This window comes from Mastacembelus armatus, chromosome 11 (assembly GCF_900324485.2).
Source record: "Mastacembelus armatus chromosome 11, fMasArm1.2, whole genome shotgun sequence".
Classification (NCBI taxonomy): domain Eukaryota; kingdom Metazoa; phylum Chordata; class Actinopteri; order Synbranchiformes; family Mastacembelidae; genus Mastacembelus; species Mastacembelus armatus.
Window position 1 is genome coordinate 14,604,501 of NC_046643.1, and position 23,176 is coordinate 14,627,676.

At 41.2% G+C, this 23,176-nt stretch overlaps 1 protein-coding gene across 5 annotated transcripts; it reads right to left on the reverse strand.

Annotated features, from left to right (window-relative positions):
* Positions 1–946: 946 nt before the first annotated feature.
* On the reverse strand, positions 947–22,942 carry ubap2l (ubiquitin associated protein 2-like). Of its 5 annotated transcripts, none has more exons than XM_026301111.1 (30): positions 22,863–22,942; positions 21,500–21,637; positions 20,885–20,962; positions 19,940–20,050; positions 18,689–18,863; positions 17,719–17,820; positions 17,502–17,547; positions 15,125–15,169; positions 13,740–13,846; positions 12,718–12,777; positions 12,542–12,594; positions 12,296–12,381; positions 11,594–11,774; positions 11,165–11,363; positions 10,619–10,956; positions 10,314–10,486; positions 10,041–10,161; positions 9,147–9,186; positions 8,875–9,067; positions 8,703–8,769; positions 8,115–8,448; positions 7,391–7,479; positions 7,165–7,218; positions 6,987–7,068; positions 6,288–6,505; positions 5,947–6,052; positions 4,504–4,629; positions 2,831–2,898; positions 2,513–2,707; positions 947–1,965 (listed from the first exon to the last, which is right to left on the reverse strand). In XM_026301111.1, exons 2-30 carry the CDS (start codon positions 21,593–21,595, stop codon positions 1,870–1,872), a joined length of 3,639 nt encoding a protein of 1,212 aa, XP_026156896.1. In that variant the 5' UTR covers positions 21,596–21,637; positions 22,863–22,942; the 3' UTR covers positions 947–1,869. The 5 variants fall into 5 exon arrangements, with proteins under 5 accessions (XP_026156896.1, XP_026156895.1, XP_026156897.1 ...); XM_026301110.1 differs by lacking the exon at positions 22,863–22,942 and adding an exon at positions 22,683–22,841; XM_026301112.1 differs by lacking the exons at positions 15,125–15,169; positions 22,863–22,942 and adding an exon at positions 22,683–22,841.
* Between the last annotated feature and the right edge of the window lie 234 nt (positions 22,943–23,176).

Here is a 23,176-nt window from a genome sequence, read left to right on the forward strand (position 1 = left end):
TATCTGGCAGGAAAAAAAAAATACGTCTGAGTAAAACTAACTAGTAGTACGCTTACCGTGTATTTAGTTGCCATCCTAGATATTTACTGTAGCTTGTCAAACCTGTTCAGCTGATGGCGACCCCCCCCCAAAATAAAAAAAATTATTTAGACACAAAAGATCCATCAAAATCCCATGAACAGCAATGAACAAACAAATGCCTAGAGAAGTGCTGTGTTTGGAGTTTAATTTGGTACTACTGATCCCCTGGAGTCTTAACAGAAACCAAACCTAAAGCCTGAGTCAGATGCTTTCAGTCGTGTCAAAACACTTGATGGCACAGGTTTGTTTTTACAGTTTGTCAAACCACCAGCCTTGTCAAGCCTTCGGCAACACACACACACACACACACACACACACACGCGCGCACACACACAGAACCATTAGAAGATGCTGCTGTATTTATAAGCCACATGAAAAACAATTAAGTTCCTTAAAAGACATTCACATCCAAAATGATGAAAATGTCTTTTTCTTGTTTATTTACTTAATATTTATATATTTTTACAAAAAAAAAAAAAAAAAAAAAAAGAAACAAAAAAGAAACAAAAAGCTAACAAGTCTGCAAGGATTTGAGAAGGAAAAGGAGACAGCCATCAAACAAACCGGACTACAGTACTTGTGTTTCTTTTTTATATATGTACAAGACAAGTTTATCCATTTAATTTTTTTTTTTTTTTTTAAAACGCACAGTACAAAAAGAAAAAAAAAAAAAAAAAAAAAAAAAAAAAATCACTGACTAAAAACCCATAGTACAATTCTGTCCATCAGTATTCAATGCTGCAGGTTTCCTTACAATGTCATGGGGACAGGTGCTGGAGCAGAGCGAGGGGGGGGGCAGAAACAAAATAACAGTGGAAGGCAGACTGGGTGTGTATTTGCCTGGGAAATCATTCTCAACATCTCTTGCAGAATACATGAGACCTTTATGCAACATATTTATAATTTATGGGAACAGCTACTGTACAAGTGTTTGATAATGAAAAATCCTGTGCTAGGCAAAAAAAGCACAGTACACAACCACAGCCCCTGTGTGTACAAACATGCACGCAGTCACATGACAAACACACTTTTCTCACAGTCCAAGCCAGTGAGCTCGCTTATATGTCTTTATATATAATATATCTATATTTGGTAAAAAATAAACTTCACAACTCTACCAATTTAGAGATTGTTTCTTCAAACTTAAAATGACAGGAGAAAAGAACCTCAACAAAACTTTAAACAGCAATTAAGCAAATAAATGTTTGGGTATGTTTTTTTTTTGTTGGAGGGAAGAGTTTCCACAAAAACTATGGAGTGGGGAGATGAGGGTGAGAAATACAAAACCAGCCTGTCCCCCCCACCTTCAGATATTACTTCATTCCTCCCCATCAGCAAGGAAAAACAAGGGTGGAAAAAGACGAAAAAAAAAAACCTCACAGGAAACATTCATTCGTTTAGAAAACAGTTCTATGTTACATACAAGTGAAAGAAAAGGAGTGGGGTGGGAGGATTAACAATACAAATTCCCAACACTCAATATTTCGCCGCTTGACGGTGTATTTCTATAACAATTTAACTCCAATCTCCCATCTCTCCTAAGCCCCTCCTGTCCCTCCTACCCATCCATGAATATCATTACAGTGCTTGTTCTCTCGGCGCAGCACCTCCTCTGACTGCGGTCAGAGCTGCAGGAGTGCTGGGCCAAGAGACTGGGAGGGAAATCTCTGCAGGACGAAGAGGGAGTTTATATGTGGAGACTGTTAGCGGAAGGAGTGATGAGCCCCCTCCTAGCTTTTGACAGCAGTGTGTGTGTGTGTGTGGGGGGGAGGGGCCCGACAGCAGATGTTAGTTTGCCCCCCAGTTGTAGCTGTTGTATCCCGACTTGTTGATCTGAGACTTCTGCTGAATGGAGGCATTCTGGCTGCGCTGTCCGGTGCCACTCTGTCGAGAGAGGACGGAGTTCTGTGAGCCGTCACTTCATGCCACGTGTTTATTCATATTGTCATACTGACTTTATCCAAATGAACCCAGAGAAGAAACCTTGAAGTCAGGAGCATTGACAGATAACCCATGGGAGCTCATGGGAAAATACCTGATTATGAGCATTATGTTAAGTATTACTGCTCATGTCAGTTATGAAGGAGACATATGAAAACAAGACGTCTTGTATAGAAACACTTTTTGGGTCCCATCTATGAGACTTCCACACAAACACGCATGCACGACTGCTTTTGACTGATCATGTGCAGGCACGTGTACATGTTACCATGAATACCACATGATTTTAAATGAACATCAGTTACACACTATAAGATCACTTCTATTTCCTGAACACATTGTTTACTTAGGGCATTTACCAAACAGATTTCTCACCAGCCCAAACAAACCATGTAACTGCACCAGTTTGTCTTCACTATCTGAATAGAACAGTAGGTGTGACAGTGACTTTCTCCAACTTCCAAACACAACAAAAGCATTTTCACTACACCTGTCCATCCTGCTGCAGGTGGTGGTGCAGAATCTGAGAGTGGGGTTGTTGGTGTGGTGCCAGGATGTGCATGAAGGGGGCAGGGGCGTAGCCTGCAGCAGCTGGGGGGTTGATGGGTCCTCCACTCCCGAGAGCTGAGGGCAGGCTGAACGAAGCCCCTGGGGTGCCAGCATGGAAACCCTGCTTCTCAAATGACTGTGGGAAGAAGACAGAAGAGTTTTGCTTCATTTCAACTATATTTGGTCAGTGAGGACATTCTTGAAAAAAAAAAAAAAAAAGTATACATTTTTAATTCAATTAAATAAATTCTGTAATTACCGGCGTCTTTGTGTAAACAGACCCTGAAATATCTGGTACCCCGGTGTTGCTTGACGTTACAGAGACTCCTGCAGAGACAGGAGAACAAGAGAAATACCTGTCAAAAAACTGCTGAACTGAACATGAGAAGGAACTTAAAGGACAATTCTAAACCATAACCAGCCACAGACTCTTAACACCTATAATGCTACTTTATTGTATATTTGTAGTATATTGTGGATTCAAGCGTCAGCATTTAAAAACAAGAGAATCCTGGGAACCTTTAGGTATAAACATCTGTGTCGGCATAACTTCATAGATGATCACAGCTGAAATTTCCCTTTAGTGAGAACAGAAAAAAAGAGGGAGTGAGAGGATGAAGAGGGATGAGGCAGACCAGAAGAAGGATGTGAAAGATTGTGTAGTAGCCTATTAGTTCCAGTCATGACTGGATCTGGCGTTTACTGCTCAGGTTGTTCTAACTCTCACCAACCCCCTGTATCACCATGGAGATGCATAACAGGGTCAACTCTGGCACAAAATAAGAAGGTGGACACAAGACACAGGTTTTCAAGAATTTCCATGACAAAACTTTAGTGCCTTGAATTCCCTAAAAGACTAATGTGAAACCACCACTAATTTTATAAGCATTGAGAATGAACACACAGAGCAAAATAGCTGCAATACTACTTCCAGTGAGTGCAGTCAGGAATGCATTAATTATTAGTAATATCTGACTACTCCTTTGCCAAAACAAATATTTGGTAAGCTCAAATAGTAACAACACCCTAAAACTTATGATTGAGGATGTCTAGGCAAATGAATTTTGATACAGTACAGATGCCATGTTTTCTGGCACATCCAATCACTAGACAGATAAGCAGCAGCAAAACCTTTGAGGACGGCAAAGTTACCAATTAAAAAGGTAAATATTTGGATAGTATAATGATTTCTGGGGCAAACGTCTCTGCAGTACTCAAAGTTGGTGCTGTTTCCTTCTCTTTTTCAGCCTTGGTACAAAACCTTTAACTCAGGAAATGTGGCAACGCAACACTTGAAATAACCAGAGCAAAAAACAAAACAAAAAACAACCGATGAGCAAACCATTGAGCACATCTTTATAAGACAAATTGGTTTTCAACCCAGTACCAGGTGTGAGTGGATATGTGCAGCTGCTTTCGTGGACAACACTATTTTTATCAAGAATTCTTAGCATTTTGTTGCCCTCTCTTTCTTCGGTTGTAAACTTAGTGAGCTTGTTTCTCTGGAGATGGACATACCGGCAATGACAACATGAGTGAAGAGCAAGCAACAGAGGGAAAATGGGACAGCATCAACTAGAGCACCTCATCATCAGTTTATGGCAGCCACAGCCAACGTGAGCTGCCAAATTTTAGACTAAAATGACAATTTAATAGCAGAATTGCCAGGAACATAAAACCCAGATTGGACTGATGATGAGTTACCCTGGAAGAGAAAAGGTAACAGGATGGCAGACAAGGCTTCTAAGAGAGGCAGGCTGCACTGGACCGTCTAACAGCATGACGGGTTGTCCAACAGGCGCATCTCATCAGAGATGAGGCAAAGGAACCAGAGCAAAGAGGGGGAGAAGGATGGTTCGTGACACAAGGAGGAAGACGGGAGGGACAGGGTTTTTTTCTTTCCGTTGTACTTTGGCATGTGGCGGCACTCACCGACTCCAGGCCCGGTGACAGAGCTGGCTGGCTTGTTTTGTGCAGAAGCGGCAGCGGCCACAGCAGTGCCGTATCCGCCCTTACAGAAATCCCCACTCCCTGAAGCCTGGCCCACATCCTCATAGCCTGCAACAGTCAGACACACAGCCGCAGCCCACAGCGTTAGACACACCAGGCAGGGGGAGGCAGACCTGCCTCAGATAGCATTTGCAAATTATTCCCAGCGTCTGTTTGACCTGTGTACTATATGGACAGGTTTTACCAAATTGTGACAATACAGATAGTGTCAAGTCCTGTAATGAACAAACTATTGTGACATAATTTGCAATAACTAAACTTTGACACCAACTGCATTGCCCTGTGTGGCAAAGCCTGCCCATCCTGCACAAAAAGCAGGTCAGAATCGACGCTAACCATCATTTGCAAAATACTATTTGACCCAAGTCTGAGGGGGAGGGAGTGGGGGGAGTGAGGGGGCAGGCAGGGTGTGTGTGTAGGAGGTGGGGGAAGGGTGAAGAGTGCATTTGAGTTGGGTGATGGCAGAAAGCAGCAGATGGTGCAGCTTAGAACAAATGGGTATTGCACAAGTTGTGTCCAAAGGTGAATAGTGGGTGGTGAATTACAGTATGAAAATATAACAGCATCACTGAAAAAGAAAAAAAAGAATATAAAGTGATTGAACAGACCCCACAAGGCCAAAGGGAAAATATGTAAACTGCTGACAGAATAAGGGCTCAATGAGGAGTCATATTAGGAAATACAGAAAATAAAGGGTGCACTACTTGCTGATGTGTTCATAATAAACGTGTGTGTAGGAGATGGGGTGGACGGTGAAGCCTTTGGGCAAACTCCACTTTCTGATTTGAGCAAAGCAAGCCATGGAAGACAGCAGGAGACTGATAACTGAACCCCTCTGTTTAAGCTGGTATAGCCAGGTGCCCCTGTTAAAGCCCCTCTTCATTTCCCCATTTGGTTCAAATGGCAGTTCCACACATTTTATCACGAAAAGGCATTCAATAAAAGTGACAGATGTTTTCTTGCCATTATAAAAACAGCTGCATTATTGAAGCATGTTTCTTGTTTGTAAATGTAATGAAAACCATGTACCAAATTCAGATACATTTCCAGTAGAAAACTAAACCTGAACAATCATGCTCATGGTCAATAGAAACCCTATTTATCTTTGAGGTCAACAGATCAAGTGAGAACTGGAAGACGAGAATGTTTGATGAACCATTAACAACCATTGTGACAAGCATAAATGCCTTAACAAGCATGTTTATGCTTGCAGATGCTGCACAGCTCAAATGACATATGCACTCCACACCAAAGAGAAATTAATAGGCTTATTGTGAGGAGCAGAGTTATTGGTATGCAGGTATACAGAGCAGGACCTGCATGACCCCTCCAAAAATGCCGTTTCATCATGGTTTAGCGCCTCACCAGTGCTGTATCCATGGGAACCATAGCCACTAGCCTGCTGGAAAGGTGTGGCAGATGCATTGACACCGACATTCACACCATGCTGTTTTGACGAGGTAGGAGCCACCTGGATGGGGGGAAAAAACAAACAAACAAAAAAAAAAAAAAAAAAAAAAAAAAATCATATCATATCCAAAAGTGATTACTGCGAATTGAACATTTTTAAGTTGCATTTAGAGAAAGGGGTTTTGAAGATCTTCATGACCTTAGAGAAAATGTTCTAAACCAAAAAAGCCGACTCAGGGTGGAAGCAGTAGTGCAATCCAACATATCCAAACTTGAGACAAGTGTGAAGTTCTCACCGGAAACACAGCAGGTCCGTACTGGAAGGTATTGGGCAGGCCTGGCATGCCAGTGTAGTATGGGAGGCTCGTGTAACTGTAGCCAGGCGGCAGCCCCGGGTTGAGGAAAGGCTGCTGTGTTGTGTGATGCGTCTGGGTCTGGTTCTGTTGTGTCTGAGCTAATGTGGTGGCTGGAGCTGGGGAGGATGCATCACCCCGACCAAACTTTGATAAGTCACCTACATGGTAAAAGGATAGAGGGAAATTATCAAAAGGTGAAAATGCAAACTGCATGTGGAAAAAAAATAATTCCATCAAAAGGATGTAAAGAACGAAGAACAATGGCATTGAGGATTGTTAAATCACTCACAGCCTCAGCATCACTAAAATGATTTACAATTACCCCTACTATACTTGATCTTAGATGACAAGCATTCATATCATAACAGCATTAATACTGAAATCATGTCCAAACCAATATTCTCCTGATGAAGCCAGTGTGTGCCCATTGAGCAGAGCACTGCCATCCTGCTAAACTCTGTTTTGATTAACAATCCCAGCAAACTTTCAGTAACCTCTTTATCCTACTACCTTTATGTCAGGATAATCATATGAAACCTAGCTTTTAAGAATCGCTCCTCCTTCAAGTGAGCATATAAATATTCAATGTGCAGACAGTTGACTCAGTTCTGAATGAACAAATGTCAGCAGGTGGCTCACCAGAATAGGGGTTGCTCGTCAGGCTGCCCTCTCTGCCAGTCAGTGCGGTTGTTGGAGTTGCAAAGGGGATGCTGTAATAATCCTGAAGAGAAAAATATTTTTAGAAAATATTAATCCAGGATAAGTAGCAATGACATACGCCTTGTGCATCGGTAAATGGCAGCAGCTGGACACTCACCAGCGGTATTCTTGTCTGCAGCATCTGTAGGTCATCATAGCCGTACACCTGAGGCTGAGATACAAGAAATATATTAGAAAATAGTGACGCTAACTGCAGTCACTATGCAGCTAGATACACTTGTAATTCTGTCCTGCAATAAGTGCTAATTTCACAGGAGTGACAATATCCAGTTCTGGCTTTGGAGAGGTATGTTGTTAATGTCTTAATTTTGTCATAAACTTACAGGGTAGGCATGCAGTAGTCCTGGGGCCATGATGTATGGGTTGGGCAGTAGAGGGGGCACTCCAGGTGGCAGGTTTGGAGGTGCTTTCCCTGTATGCACAAGACAATGTAAAATATGAAGTACGCAATGATTTTTTAGGTCAGTCAATGCTATGAAACCTGTAACACTAGTGGAACTTTATAAACGTATTCACTTATTTGCCAGTGTAAACTAAGAACATAAGCTTCAAAAACAGAGTAGAGATGCACAATTAATCTTTAAAATCCCAGTTATAATTGATACCCTTCACAATTTGAAGACTGTACTACACCATGTGACTGTGCCCCAGCAGAGAAAAACAACTAAGAAAGAGAATTAACAATTGAGAGAAACAAGCAAAGTGAGAGCAAGATGTGTCAGAATCATTCCTGTCAGTGATGCTGAGAAAATGGAAACCAATTGATGCTGAGTTGGACAAAAACACTGTACCCCTACTTAACAATGGGTTATAATGTGTTTTCTCTTCTGCAGCTCAAAGACATGCACAACCAAAAACATACTTTTTAAGCAATTTTTCTGTCATTTTCAGAAAATGCCTTCCAGCCGACCACACAGTCAAATACATGAGGCAGACAATGTAAAAGGGGAATTTCCCAATTTCTGTTTCATTTCATAACCCATGATTAGGATGCAAAACTGTGAGGGAGAAGCAGATACTCCTAAGTGCCATGTGCTTGTGTCTCACCTGAGGATGCTGCAGAGCTGCGTGTGGATGACGAAGTAGCTGAAGAGGGAATGGTTGAAGCTGCTGTGGAGGCTGAAACTGTGGCAGCTGCTGTAGGTGGGGCACCCATGGAGGCAGTGTTGAGGCCAATAGCCAGACTGGTGACGGGGCCGAGACCAGAAGTAGCTGAAACTGTGGCAGAGCCCACCGTGGCGGCCTGAGGGGCTCCAAGAGACACCTGCGCAGCAGCAGCCACAGAGGAAGAAGAGGAGGGTACTGATGAAGATGGCACGGCAGAGACAGAGGAAGGGAATGATGAGGAGTGGAGGCTCGAGTCACCGTCTACGCTTGGATGCTGCAGAGACGGAAGGAAGCAGGGAGAAAGAATTGATGAGATTACATTCCCATTAGAGTGAATGGGCAACTAATGTGCCCTGTACCATCACAGGAAACACATCTTTGAAAGACACTCAGGCTGATACACTCTCTCCTGCCTAAGCATGTAACATAACAATGGCACCTGTATTAAAATCTAATCTGCACTTTCAATGATCTGACAAAACATCACACTAGATGCATATTTTTCCAGGACAAACACAAAGAGCTCACCAGTAAGCTTGAGTTGGATGTTCGCACTGAAGATGGAGCAAGACTGTTCTGTTGTGATGGGTGAGAGCTGTAAAAATGACCAGAAGGTTCAGAGCACATTTCACCAAATATCACATTTACAGATACACGAGTTCACTACTTTATAATTGTGTGTTATTTAGCTGCACCTCACCTGTTGTGCTGAGGAGGGGGAATGGTGCTTGGAGGCAGGTCTTCACCATGCCCAAGAGCACTAATGGATGTCTGATTGGATGTAGCCAACAAGGATGCAGGGCCTGAGCCACTGTCTGCTAATGTGCCCATGGTGGATACCGGTGTGACTGAATCAGAGGCTGGCTTGACTGACACTGCAGAGCCTGCTGCAGCTGGAGGGGCAGGAAAAAAGGTGTCAAGAGTATTTTAAACAGTGCTTTTAAGAAGAGACCTTAGTAAATAGATGCTTACCTTCCACAGATTGTGTTGCTTGTATTGAACTGAAGCCATTCTGTAAAACCAACAATGAAGGTGAGCTCAGGTTTCTATGGAAACAGGCTATTGATAAGAAGGCAAATGGTGCTGGGCTCTTGGAAACAGTCACCAAGAAGCTTATCTGACATGCAGAGCAGTTTAACTACAGGTCAGGTTTGAAACCAGTAGTGCATTACAATGAACACAACCTAAAAATAAAAAAAGCAGGAACAACAAGGGATAGAATAACACTATAGGCACAGTTTATTTGAGAACACCTGCCCCTGTCACAATTTTAACACTTGACTTCAGGTAATGTCTGTGAGTTTAACGAGGAAGAAAAGAAAAAAAAAAAAAAAATCAGGGCTCACCCATGTTAAAACAAACTTTAACCTTGAGACATCTATCTATATATATATATATATATATCTATATATATCTATATCTAGATCTATATCTATAGATATATATATCTATATAGATATAGATAGATATCTATCTATATATCTATATATCTATATCTATCTATCTATCTATCTATCTATCTATATATATATACATACATACACACACATTCTATTAAAAAAAAATGTGCTAAATTCAATACTTAGAGACTCAAAACTTTTTTTTACATTAATAAGATTGTAGCACAACATACAAACATGGGAACTGTCACTTTTTTATATGGCATGATAAACTTCCATTCCATAATCATGATTTTGAAGTTATTTGGAGCTATGTAAATTTAAGTTAGATATTAACATCAAGACTTCCACCGGTAGTTTACCGGTATTGAACACTCTAGGACTAAGTGTGGGTTAAGCCTGAGCTCCCCTCTGATATGTGCTTTACTAAGATAACACCATATAAAAAAGGTGAAGCTTTATTTACCTTGGGCTGCATATCTTTCTGAGGGGAGGAAGAGACTGAAGGAGGGTATCGCCGTGTCTGAGATGCTCTCTGATCGTACAGGTCCATTTGGCTGGAGTTCGAGAGAGCTGGAGTCGACTCACTGCAGATTGTAAAAGTAGCAATGAGACCAAATTTGTGTCCTTGGAGCAATAAAATCTTTCATCATCAATACATACACAAATAAAAACAAACAAAAAAAGAAAAACCTCTGCTCACATTGTACCACTTTTGTTAAGCTGTAGATGTACCAACCTGCTGGGGCTAGTGTACAGACTGTTCTGAACCTGGTTGGCTGGTGTTGTGGTGCTAGGGGTGGACTCATACTCTGGTAGAACTGGTTCTGACCCAAACTGCAGTGCTCCAAACTGAAGATTGAGGCCTGAGATGTCTGCTGAGCCAGGCATTTCCACTGCCATTGCTGGAATCTGAAATCAAGGGCATTTTCTGAGTTAGCTCAAATACTCTAGATCTGTTCCCAGTATTGATTCTTCAAAATCCCATCCAAGCACCAAAGGCTTGTTCTCTTTCACAGACCCATATTTTAATTTGAATGTTACCTTTGTAGTAATGGAAGTCCTCTTCTTCTGCTGTTTGAGTTTATGTTGTTGCAAAGGCAGTGGACTTGACCCCTGTGGATCTGAGGAACTGGGAGAAACTTGCTGACCTAGAGAAGGAACTGCTGCCATTTTGGGAAGGGAAGAAGCAGGAGGAGGCACCACATGAGGAGAGGATGTTGTCTGTTGGGCTAAGGAAGAAGACGAGGAGACAGAGGAAGGAGGCAGGCCTTTGTCCTGCAGGAAAACATCCAACATGGACGAGGTTGAGGTGGCAGTCTGATATGGCTGCCGCTTCGTAAAGGGTGCATGAACAGCAGACTCTGGCTGAGCCTTCATATCTGAACAAAGAATGAGAACAGAAATATTAGCATATAAAACATTGAGAAAAAGAAAAAAATCTACAATATTACATACATGCAGTATACATCAGCCTTACAATGCTGAAGGGAATTAAAGTAGGATTTCAACATAGGCATTTGATTTGATGGACAGCTGATTGACACTGGAAAAATTTATTAAAGTAAATACAATAGGATGTCATCTCACCATATTGTCCCAATGAGGTGGCATTGTTATCCCAGGATGAAGGAGCTGTGTTGGGAGGTCCACTCTGGGAGTGCTGGGCTGCCAGCTGGGCCAGTGCCTGGGCTGTTTTATACTGCTCCAGGAACTGAGAGCCAGTGGTCCCTGTGCTGCCTCCTTTAGGGTCCCCCACCTCCCCAAAACCCTTGCTCAGCATGCTGACCTGCAATGTCAGTAGATTATCACACACTGCTCTTACAGTAATGCAAGTATTGCTGCTTCACTGGCATAGTCATGACATGATGTGAATGTCCATATTTTTTTCCCGTGTGGTTAGAAGGTGGTTGACATAAAATGTTTATTCATAACTTCGCATCAGTAAAGCAAATCTAAAAGTCAGTATGCACCCACAAAATAAAAAAAACTGCTTAAATGTTTTTTGGCAACTCTTACCATGCTGTGCTGGGTGTATGGGGTGCTGGATGATGTTTGGGAGAGTGGCACTCCTTGCTTGGAGTTGCTGAAAACGAGTGACTGGGATAAGGAGGGGGGCTGGGCGGCCTCCATGGGGGGGTTTTCTGTTTCTGAAGAGGAAGATGGGGGAGTCTTCCCTAGAAGAACTGCCAGGTCAATCCTATAGCAGGAAAGAAACCAAGTCTGATAAGAAATTTAAGAAGCGGTCTGTGCCAAGTCAACTTTTAGAACAGCAGCTACAAATTACAGGTCATTTTAAGTGATTAACCTGCAGAATATTTTCTCAATCATTTGGTTTATAAAATATCAGTAGACAGAAAACATTTCCATCAGAAATGCATGTTCCCCCAAACCAACAGTTAAAAACACGATGATGATGACACGCTTATTATTTTAAGCAATGTTAAATAGAATGTTTTTTTTTTAGTCACTAATATTTGAGAGATTTATTGGCTTACTAGTCAATCAATTTGACAAAATGATTATCTCTGATCAAAATTTGTCAAGGTAAATGACAGCTTGTCATGCTCATTAGAAGAACGTGAATGACAAAATCCAACCTCCAGTTGAGCAAAAACTATTAAACCAGGCAAATGTAATTTTTTTTAATAAAAACAGTTCCTAGAAAAGTACTCTGCTGGGAAGCATGAGTCAGGCTAATGAACTGCACAAACGACCCACCTCTGTCCTTTGGTGATGGTAACATTCTCTTGAGGGAGAGGCATAGATGCCACATTGGAGGCTGTGAATATCTTTGTCTCTGAAAGCTGCAGAGGAAGAGGAGGTAGAAGATGAAAGTTATATTTTGAAAAACAGAAGTGGACTTTAAATTTAAAAAGAGACCCAGTCCTTTAATGAAATTGCACAAATATCTAGAACTTCTTTTATTTACAGCACTTGCATGAGGTCAAGGCCAGAAACACTCACATCTTCATTCCAGTCCTCAGTGCCCCACTCCTCTGTGGCAGTCCTCCAGGCACCTATGAGTCAAAGACAGACAATTTAGTACTACTACTTTACTACTTTGGGCAAAGAGCACTTAAAAAAAAAAAAAAAAAAAAAAAAAAAAAGGAATATATAAAAATAAGAAAAGGCAGGTTTACCAGGGGCAGAGTCAAACTTGGGTGGGTAATTTGTTCCCTCTCCTGCAGAGTATTCCAACCCTACAGACAAAGACAGGTGAGGAGATCAAAGATAAATCTGATGGAAAGAGCTGCACACTCTACACCTCAGACTTCTGCTACAACTCAGGAACCTGTCACCTCCAAAAGTTCTCTGATGACTCCTCAATCTTTCGATGCATTAATAATAACGATGAGGAGTACAGACATTTGATAAAAAGCTTTGTTGATTGGTGTAACAACAACTGTCTAAAGCTCAATATCAAGAAAACCAGAAAACTGGTGGAGGACTTCAGGAGGAGCAGAAAGACCCCAGTCCCCGTCTCCATCCTTGGAGAGGAAGTAGAGATTGGGGACTCCTAAAAATATCTTGGAGTTCACATTAACAACAAAGTGGACTGGTCAAACAAGAAAGGACAGAGCAGACTGTTCCTCCTCAGGAGACTGTTCCTTTGGTGTGTGCAACAAGCTACTGAAGATGTTCTATCAGTCTGCAGTAGCGAGTGCACTGTTCTTTGCAGTTGTGTGCTGGGGAGGTGGCATCAAGGCTGGTGAGGCCAACAAACTAAATAAGTTGATCAGGAAGGCAAAATCTGTTGTTGGACTGGAAATGGACAGTCTGGAGGCTGTGGCAGAGAAGAGGATGGTGGACAAAATCAACTGCATACTGGACAATCTTGCCCACCCACTTCATGAGGAACTGTGGTGAATGGAAATTCATTCAGCCACAGACTAATTCCTCCTAAAGCCAAGACTGAGATTCAGGAAGTCTTGTGTGTCCACGTCCATAAGACTCCATAATTCCACAGCAAACAATACACAAACAAAAATAAAAAAAGAATAACTGCTGTAACAATAAAGTAATAAAGTAGTCTTCTTCCCTCTTCCTCTGATCTGCTGGAGCTTCATTGGGATGCTTGGCATGATCGTAAAATTATATGGATGTTTCATTGATATGATTAGCTCCTTCTATTGGAGGGCAAACCTTTCTTAAGTTAACTTACTAGCTCCCTCCTCCAGCTCCATACTTCCTGTGTTGTTCCAGGTGCTGCCTCCTCCATAATTGTCTTCTGTCTGGGCTGGCTCTGCATAGTCAGCAGGGTTGAATGTTCTGAGGGGGGAAAAGAAGAAAAAAAAAAAGCAAAAGAAAAAAAAGAGTTAAAAGTTAACCTTGGCCTGAATTTCCCCTCAGGGATTAATAAAGGTTATCTTATATTTACTGACTGCTTCCGAAAACAACAGTCACTAGCCTGGCCAGCCAGACCCACCCCTTTCTCAGCGAAAGAATGTGGGTCTGGAACCCCTGCCATAGGGAGTCTTTTCCTCCGGCCTCAAATGAGCCAGGCCAATCAAAGCCGTTAATCTGCAATGGGGTGGGCTTTACGCTCCAGTCGCCCAACCAGATTTAAACAAGCCTTGCACATACGCACTGACTCGTTTGTAATGTTTCTTAATGCCAGTCCCAAGTCCGCAAATCATTCTACAACTGGCTTTTACCGTTTACTCCTTTCAAAAATATGCACAGAACTGGTGATAACACCGTGTATTCTCATGTTTTTACAACAAAAACGACAACAGTCATTCACTAGCACCTCTATTCTACCGCACGTGTCATATCGTTCGTTTCTCTGATTGGTTTATTCTGCTTCCAATGGCCCGCCCCCAGGAACACATCTCAAACGAAGAGATCTCAGACTAATTTTTTGTAGACTATAACAAGCATTAGTCTGGCTGGACAGGCTAAACAGTCACAGCTGGATGCCTACACATAAAAACATCTGGGGTCATTTTTGATCTTACCTACCTAAGAGGTCAAAGTTTTGGAAAAGGTTAGAAGCAAATCTTAGTGGTTTATACCATTAAAGGTTTAGTTGGTTAAGTGTGTATCAGTAAATAAGTCAATTGAGGGCTCTGATCATCATTAGCCTACTTAACATAAAGGCTACAATATGAGGGCAATTAGAGGAAATGACGTAAGTCAAACTGTCAGGGGTTGTACAACCAAGACATGCAAATGAGAATGTGTAATCATCTAAATACTGCTTTTGTTGTTCAGCATCTCTTGCCTGATACTGCATGCCTTTCAATAATTTGACACATTCATGTACAGCTGATGCAACCTAGCAACATGATTAAGTACAACATTTTTCTTTTGAGCCAAGCAGCTTTCATTATCTGTCTAAGATCCTTCCTGTGCAAATCTGAGGGCATTTCTGGCATCCATCAACAGCTTTCACATCAAACTGCAAGAGGGTTGTGTTTCTTCCGCACCTTATTAACAACACTTTCTTTTGATAATATCTTGTATTGCATCGTCCTGTTTAATGGCACTCTAAAGTATCCCTAAAGAAAGCAAGAATTACAGACACACCAGAGGCGATGGACTCACCTCTCACCTCCTGCAATCTCATATCTGGGCCCTTTACAAATCTGGCTTTAAAGGAAGAACAACAGCAAAAATTATAAAAAGTGCTAACACAGAAAAATATGATGATGAAGCTTGTGTATTTCAGACCACAATCCAGAGGAGCAGCAAAAGCAAAAAGCCTTCCATTTGGCTGTGCCACTACACTAACAAACACCCAACATCTGTCAGTCACTCTACAATGCAAGGCACACCATGGTGCTTTTAGTCTTGGTAAGCCAATATACAATTCAAGAAACCAACTAACCAAGTACACAACACATCAACAAACAGTTGCTAGATGATAGCTGTTATGCACGTGTAAATGGAGCAAATCTTTGAACTGATGCAGTGTATCCATAAAGACTGTTAGCACCTTTCCATAATACAGCCGCAACAGCTACTACACAACAGCAAAAGGATGTTATTATAAATAAATCAGTCAGCATTCAACAAAAAGTAATTTCTATCCTTTAGGGTCTCATTTTTTAAATCAGATAGTCTTACTCTTATTTGCTGAAGGCAGTCTATTAATAGGATTAATCACTTGTTTACTAAAGCATTTAGTACATGCAGTCGATACAAATTAATGCATCCACTCTTGACCATCTTAATAATAATTGTCTGCATATAAAATCTCACCAGGAGAGTACTACACACAGCAGTTTTTGCAGCTGTGTCCTAAAATATAAAAATCCAAAGGATACACTCTCAACCCTTCCTCCAAACTCAGCTAGAGAATCCTAACACAAAGGCTGCTAACATTAACCCAAAACACACAGTCCTCTAAATGTGCACTAAACTGAAAACATTATGAATGGAGCTGTGTTCTCTCGTTCTTAGCAAGATCCAGTCACAGTGCTGAAGATCTCTTTACACCAGCCAACAGCAGCAACAGCAGAGGTTGATAAATGTGGCCGTGTTGCTCGCTGCAGTTACGATCAAAACTCTGAATGAGACATACATAACACTACACGCATCACAATCTGAAGGACAGTGATTCACGATCAATAGTCTGAATCAATACACATTTTAAAACCAGAGTTTTTTTTTGCAGATGATTAGCCAATAATTAAATTTATTAAATACATAAAGAAAAAATAATATGGATCTGGCTTAAAACTGTAAACCAGAAGAACTATGTTTTTAAGAATAAGAGATAAAGTACAATTTCCCATACTTCAGGAACTGTTGGAATAGCATTAATGAATTTGTAACTATGTACAACTTGGCTACAAGGGTATAAGCTCGATGATACACATATTGTGTAACTTAGAGTTTCTAATGCCTACATGGCTGAACTATCTGTGTAGTTACACTGCTTTCATTTACTCTGATTTAGGGTAATGAAACATTTTTAAGCAGTGTCTGTATGTGAGGTGAATGGCACAAACTACCTTAGGATCATCTTAAAAGTACTTGTACATGGTACTGACAGCACCATCTGCTTAAATGCTGCTTCCTATAAAGCCATACATACTTAAAGTCACTGTGTTTCTGTGTCCACAAGAAGCAAAAGCAATAACAGAACTGTTGTGAGGCGTGGAGCTGGGGGGTTGGGTACCATGAAGACATCTTAAGATAGCAGTGCATGCAACTGCAAGTTGGAAGCTCCCCACCTAAGTTCTGAACATCCCCCAGAAAAGTCTACATAGAATAAAAATCCAAACATATTAGTGTGATTTGAAACATGCAGGTCAAAGTTTAGGTCCCGACTCTACAAATATGATTAAAATTACGGGTCATTTTCACAGGATCACAAAAGCACAGAACGAGATCCTTTAAGGACTTGAGTTTAAGTTCCTGTGCGCACCACCACTTCAACAAACATCTTTTAGTTTAATTTAAGTTATGCCTCTGCCATCTGAGTCTGTGTACAGATTAACATTTCCTGGCACTCTTATAGTAACCGGAGGTCCTACAGCATTGTAACTCTAATGTAATTTACAATGAAACTCAAGAAATAGATCCACTGTTGAGACCTACTAGTAAAGCTGCCTGTATAACATACTTCATCATCTACTGAAGTTAATGAACACACACGGAGAGCAGGCAAAACACAAAAGGCATACTGCCACAGCACAGAGCCAGAGAGTAGATTGTGGGTTACTAGCTGGTTCCCTGACATCCCTATTAGTGCATCTATCCAAAATCTACTCCAAAAATATTCAGACATTGTGCGCCCTCTGAGGACAGATATGCAGCCCATGATAATCCATCCCACTGGCTGATGTATGCCCCCTCCCTCCCTTTGGATTAAGGCTAAACAATAGGCTAGGGTCCTGCTCTCTGGTGACCATGGTAACAGGTAAACGGGGAACAAAAGGCCCTCTGGTTTTAGGCAATGCAGGTGTTCCCTTACCCCATGCCCTGTGCTGAAAATCTGCCTCCTCGCCGTCCAGATACTCCTGGAGAGACAAGATCTTTCAGTTCAATTTGTTAGTTTTACCACTATTGTCACAAAAAAGATGTTAAAGTAATAATAAAAATCATCCCCCTGCCCAAAAATATACTTTTATTTTGACTGGATGCATTTCCTTCACTTTTGAGTTTGACTATAGAGAATCACAGCCACTTACCGGCAGTCCCTCTTCCTCTGCCTCTTCCTCTTCGGCCTCGCTCTGCACCTCTACCCGCTACTCCAGCCTTGGCGCCATCTAAGCCATTTTCCTGACCACGAACTTGAGTCAATAGGAGAGAAAGCAGCATTAGATTTGAACACCACACTGCATACAGATGTCAAAATGCATTATAGCTTACAGAGAACCAGATAAAGAATTATGGTGCTGTATGAAAGCCCGAGTATCCCCTCCTTCAAAATGAGTGACAAATATCTTGCTACCCATCATTTAGAGTGCCCCCTCCAGTACCACAGCTGGAACTGTGAACTTGCAAATTGTTGGCTCTTGTTTGCTTGCACATGATTCACAAGCATTTTTACCTAAACTTTCATTAAGACAATGTTCTTGCACATGAAGATGTGGCTAAAAATGTTGGCACTCTTACAGTAAAAAAGTAAATCAAATAATAAATATGACATGGGCAAAAATGTTAAGCTGCTTGGACACTGCCTTACAGCCTTTACCTTGGACATGCTCTGCAATTATTTATCCTCATCTTAACTGCCTCCTCTTTCTCTTGCTCATGTTCATTGTGATGCACACAATGATGTCAAACAATACAATGAGTAGTTTCCTCTAAGGCGGAATGACTGATGAGATACTAATTGAAGACAACAGCCTGTTTGAAATATTACTACAATCTCCTTAAATATCACCAGTTTTATGTAATACCAAGACTGTTGTTCAGGTCCTTTTAGATATAGTAGGCATCTGTATTTTTCAGTAACAAATGCAAGGAGCTCATAAATATGGTGATGCCAAAAAACAGTTTAAATAAAAATATAAGCAGAGCAGAATCAATATACATTAGTTTAAAACAGTAAACTGACCGATTTTTACAGAATCTAATGTTTATATAATTATTTGGGAGCATAAGTAAAAAAAAAAAGAAAGAAAGGATGCAGTGGAAGGTGTGGTAAACACTTACACTCTCTGCCCCTACTGGTTCCACGGCCCTTGCGTTGAGCTCCACCTCGACGACGTGCTACATCTTTCTCTCCCCCTTTCTCCCTGTTCTCTTTTCCTTCCTCTCCGGTCTCTGCTTGACTAGCCTCCTTCTGGCCCGACACCCCTTTCTTCTTCCCCACCATTTCCCAAGAGTCCTTAGGAAGAAATAAAGACACCGTCAAAATGTTAAGTCAGTGTATTACTGGACTTACTGCCTTTGTACTGAGTCACTAAGAGAAAATGCTTGCAGCAACTGAGGGCCAACGCAAGTGTATTAAACATCTGCCATTACAACAGGATAACATGCCAAGCTAAAACAATCAAAACTAAAGGAAACGGATATATAAACAAGCAGTATGTATGTTAGGAGTGTTATGGTGTGGAGACAATATGACACTGCTCATCTGTTAACCCAGCTGGTGGTTTTACAGTTTGCTGTGAGCTTGGAGGTCTCTGACTCCTTTTGAGTTTGATTTTACTTCTCAGTTTATCACAGACGCTTTAGAGGTGTGCAACCTAATTATGGAAGCAGCTTCTTTAAACTACAAAATGAAAACAAAATCCAAAACCTACTTTTGTCCGTAATTTTGCAGAATGCCATATTAAGTCAGCTCATTTTGAGGCATCGCCACTGTGTGTGCATCTTGACATTCTAAGTAGCTGACAACCTCTTGTCAGGTCTGATTAATGTGCAGGCAAAATGCATCCCCACTCTTCTCTGGTTTCAATTTCCCTATGTTCTACTAGTTATATGTCTATCAAAGCTTGTATCCAAATATCAGGACTCATTAAGTTAGTCCCTGCTGCATTTTTGTCATCAAGCCAATCAAGTCAGGCCTTCCTTAAAATTTGTCAGACAATTTGATTGTAAGTCATCTGTCACTTACTTTATTGTTCTCTATGAAAACTGACAGTAACAAATTTAAAAAAAAAAAAGGACTTTTCCTTACAGGTCAGTCAAAAACATTAGGGGTGTGCAGAATTAACATACTAACCATTAGAACAGAATAAAAATATGTTTACAGTGAAATTCTTTAAGTACCTTTACATGCAGCTTTACCTAAACAAGGATACCACTGTATCCGTCTATGCTCATACCATGTCATAACGTCACAAGAGAAATATTTGTACAATATACAACATTTGTTCATTACCATAGTTATCTAACCCACTGATTTCTACAGAATCTGGCCATCACAGTACTAAGCCCTCACACAAAGCCAATACTCACAGTGTCTGGGCTACCCTCCAGCAACACGTTAATGGCTCTGTTGACATCCCCATTGCAATCGTGCAGTGCGATCATAGACTCATCCTGGTCCTTGCCTGTGATGTCAATCAGCTGGAAAAGAAGAAGTGGTATTATGAGACACAGGTGACCCCTGGCTAACAATCCTGGCATGATTCTTAAAAAGGCTCTTCTGCACACTTAGAAAGCATGCTTTTTCAAGTCATATGATGACAGAGTAAAATACAAAAATAAATCTAATTTCTAGTACAGTAGGAAATTCGTAAAACAAAGTCATATTTTGTACAAATTTCCTTTTAACAGAATGTGAAAATAGCAAATTGTGTGACCAGCAGGCTCGTTTATCTTAGTAAAGACACGTCGGTAATTTAAACAAAGTTCACTGTCCAAAAAGACTTACACCACAACCACTTTAAATGGCTATGACATATGCAGAAAAGATAACAGTTTCCCAAACAACTTTGTGACCTGAAAGAATATTTTAGGATTATGCTTTTGACGGTTATTATTGTAGACAGACCACATATGCTTTAGTCCCAGATACTGTGTATCAATTATGGAAAAAAAGTGTAAAACCACATGGGTCAAAAAAAAGCTCTCTGCCTTGAATGCAGTTAAATCATCAGAACTAAGCTAGAGTAATTCAGATTTGACCTCTTAACATAAGCTGTGGGAAAAAGAGTTGTGTTGAGCCTCATGGTTTGCAAAATCTTATCTTTTTCTTAATGCACTGGATGCAGTGTCACTGACTTTCTGTGTTTGATGACATTTGACAAAACCAACAAGCCAAGCGTAAAATAAGGGACAAACAGATGCAATACCATATGTACCAGTGCCACTTGCCTATCTTCAAAGGAGTAAGAAAGGCTATACAGGCAGACTAAGCGAGGATGAAGTTAGACAGCAAGATAGTGTACATCTGCTCACCTGTTTGACCTTCTCTTCAAAGTCTGCGTCATTGTGATCTGAAATCATCTGAGCGAGTCGGATCTGCTCTGCTGTAGCCTGTTTCAAGAAGAGTAAAACATAAGTAAAATGACAAATGTGCTAACAATAGGCCATCACAAATGAACTGAGAATTATTAACTTAAATTAGCTCACAGACATGAAAACATATATGCCATATAATAGCTCAAAGGAACTTGAAGCATATACATTAATAATATTACATGTGTTAACTACCTAAATTAATATGCAAACAATGCAAAATAAATAATTTGGATAGACGGACACCACTACAAACCTTTGTCAGGGAACAAGACGTTCTCTTGGCATCCCCATGAATTATCAAAATATAGTGTCAACAGTCTGGCTATCCCATTGCCTATTCCTAGCTTTAGTCTATATGAAATCTATCAAAAGAATATGTAAGGATGCTTTTAACTTTAAGACCTTCTGCAGACCATATTATAAGTTACCCAGAAAATTGGTATATACATACATTAAATAAGGCTTGATTTCTTATGTTGAACAATAGTACTGATCATCATGCGTGTGTGTGCGCGCGTGCAGGCAGTGTGACAGGTGTATCAGTGAGGGTACCTGAGGCCTCTGCTTGTGCTGTGTCTGGCTCTGTGTCTGGCCCTGTGTCTGCTCCCAGCTGCCCCGGGCTCGGTTCCCGCCCATGGACGTCATCATTTACAGTATATACAAATAACAGTATTTACAAAGGAATAACACCTGAAAAGAGAAGAATGAGAAAGGCATTAGAGGCCTGTGACCATGACCTACTTACATTACATACATGTCTGGCACACTTCTACACAATACTACTTCCTCAAACTGCCTGTAAGTTTATTGTCAAATGCAGGGGAGGATGAGACACCATCAGCTTTGTTTCCAGAGACGCCAGAAAAACGGGGGCAGATTGTGTTTTCAATCCTTTCCTTACAAGTGCATAAGGTTAGGTCACTTCTTTACCTCCTTAGGACGTGATGCAACACTTTCTCCATCAAAATAGACTTGGCTTAATCTATTTTATGATACACCATATGATCACACAACCCAAGATAAACAGATAAACGAGAGACAAAATATGAACACAGTTATTGTCAGTTCAATAAGATGCATCTCTGATCGATGGCTAACTGCTGAAGTTGCTATCGACAGAGACTCTTTAATCTTGCACACGTTACGTAAAACCCTGTTTGGGACTAGCTCACAAACGAGCCTAAAGCCAGGGCCCGACGAGCACCAATTCCACTAGCCAGCCACATGGTCAAAATGCTAGCCAGTGGCTAACACTTGAGAGGAAAGCACCCAGTTTTGAAGTCTCGGTGGGTTTCCGCGTCTCACGGCTTCACCTCATGGCGACAATGCGGCTAATAGCCGCTAGCTAACCAGCTAACTAAGTGCAGATAATTAAGTTGTTAGCGTTAGCTGCGCTAGCTCAGTAGCTAACACTTAAATGAGCTGGCGTTAACCAACTCCTGCTGAGCAATGAAGCTTTCGAACAGGCAAACCAAAATGCCCATGATGCCCCTCAGCTGCTACTACCTGACTGCTAACTATGCTAACATAACGAGCCAACGTCGTTTCACACAGCCGGGACTCGTTAGCTAGTTAGCTATGGTAGCAAGTAACAGCTTCTTAAACTGGACCGGAACATTTTCAGCCGGTGTGGTCCCGGTATGCTCCAATAACCGGGTCCCGACATAGCAAACACCGAGGCTAACGCCAGGCCTACAGGCCCCTAAAATGAAAATAAATAACAAGCAATACTGACCAGAAACCCGGCTCAATATTAGACACTGCTACACAACCGACTGACAAGTGGTCTCGTTGTCGACCTTGTAGTCGGATTTGGGACAGGATATATGTCCTGAACCACAAGTTAATACAAGTAAGTTGAGAAAATATAACGAGCCGACTCGCTCACACAATAAGCGAGAGACTGTGAATTTACCTGTTTCTTTTCCACTCTGACACCACGGAGAGCTGCGTCACGTGGTTCACAGAGCGCTTCGCGGAAACAGGACCCGCAACATGTGATCGGCGGAGTTAAGACCTGTCCGCGGCGGGATGCGCAACACAGATAATAAACTTTGGCAAACAGCGAGAGTTAATAAAAATATGTATAATCTTAAATTGAACAGGATTTATTTTGTAGTGTGCTAAATATAAAAGGTTCAGAAAGACACATGTAAAAGCATCTCAATCAGTCAGGAAGTGTCATTTCGACCTCACTTTCTCACCTGAACCTTGTTGTTTTCTTTGAAA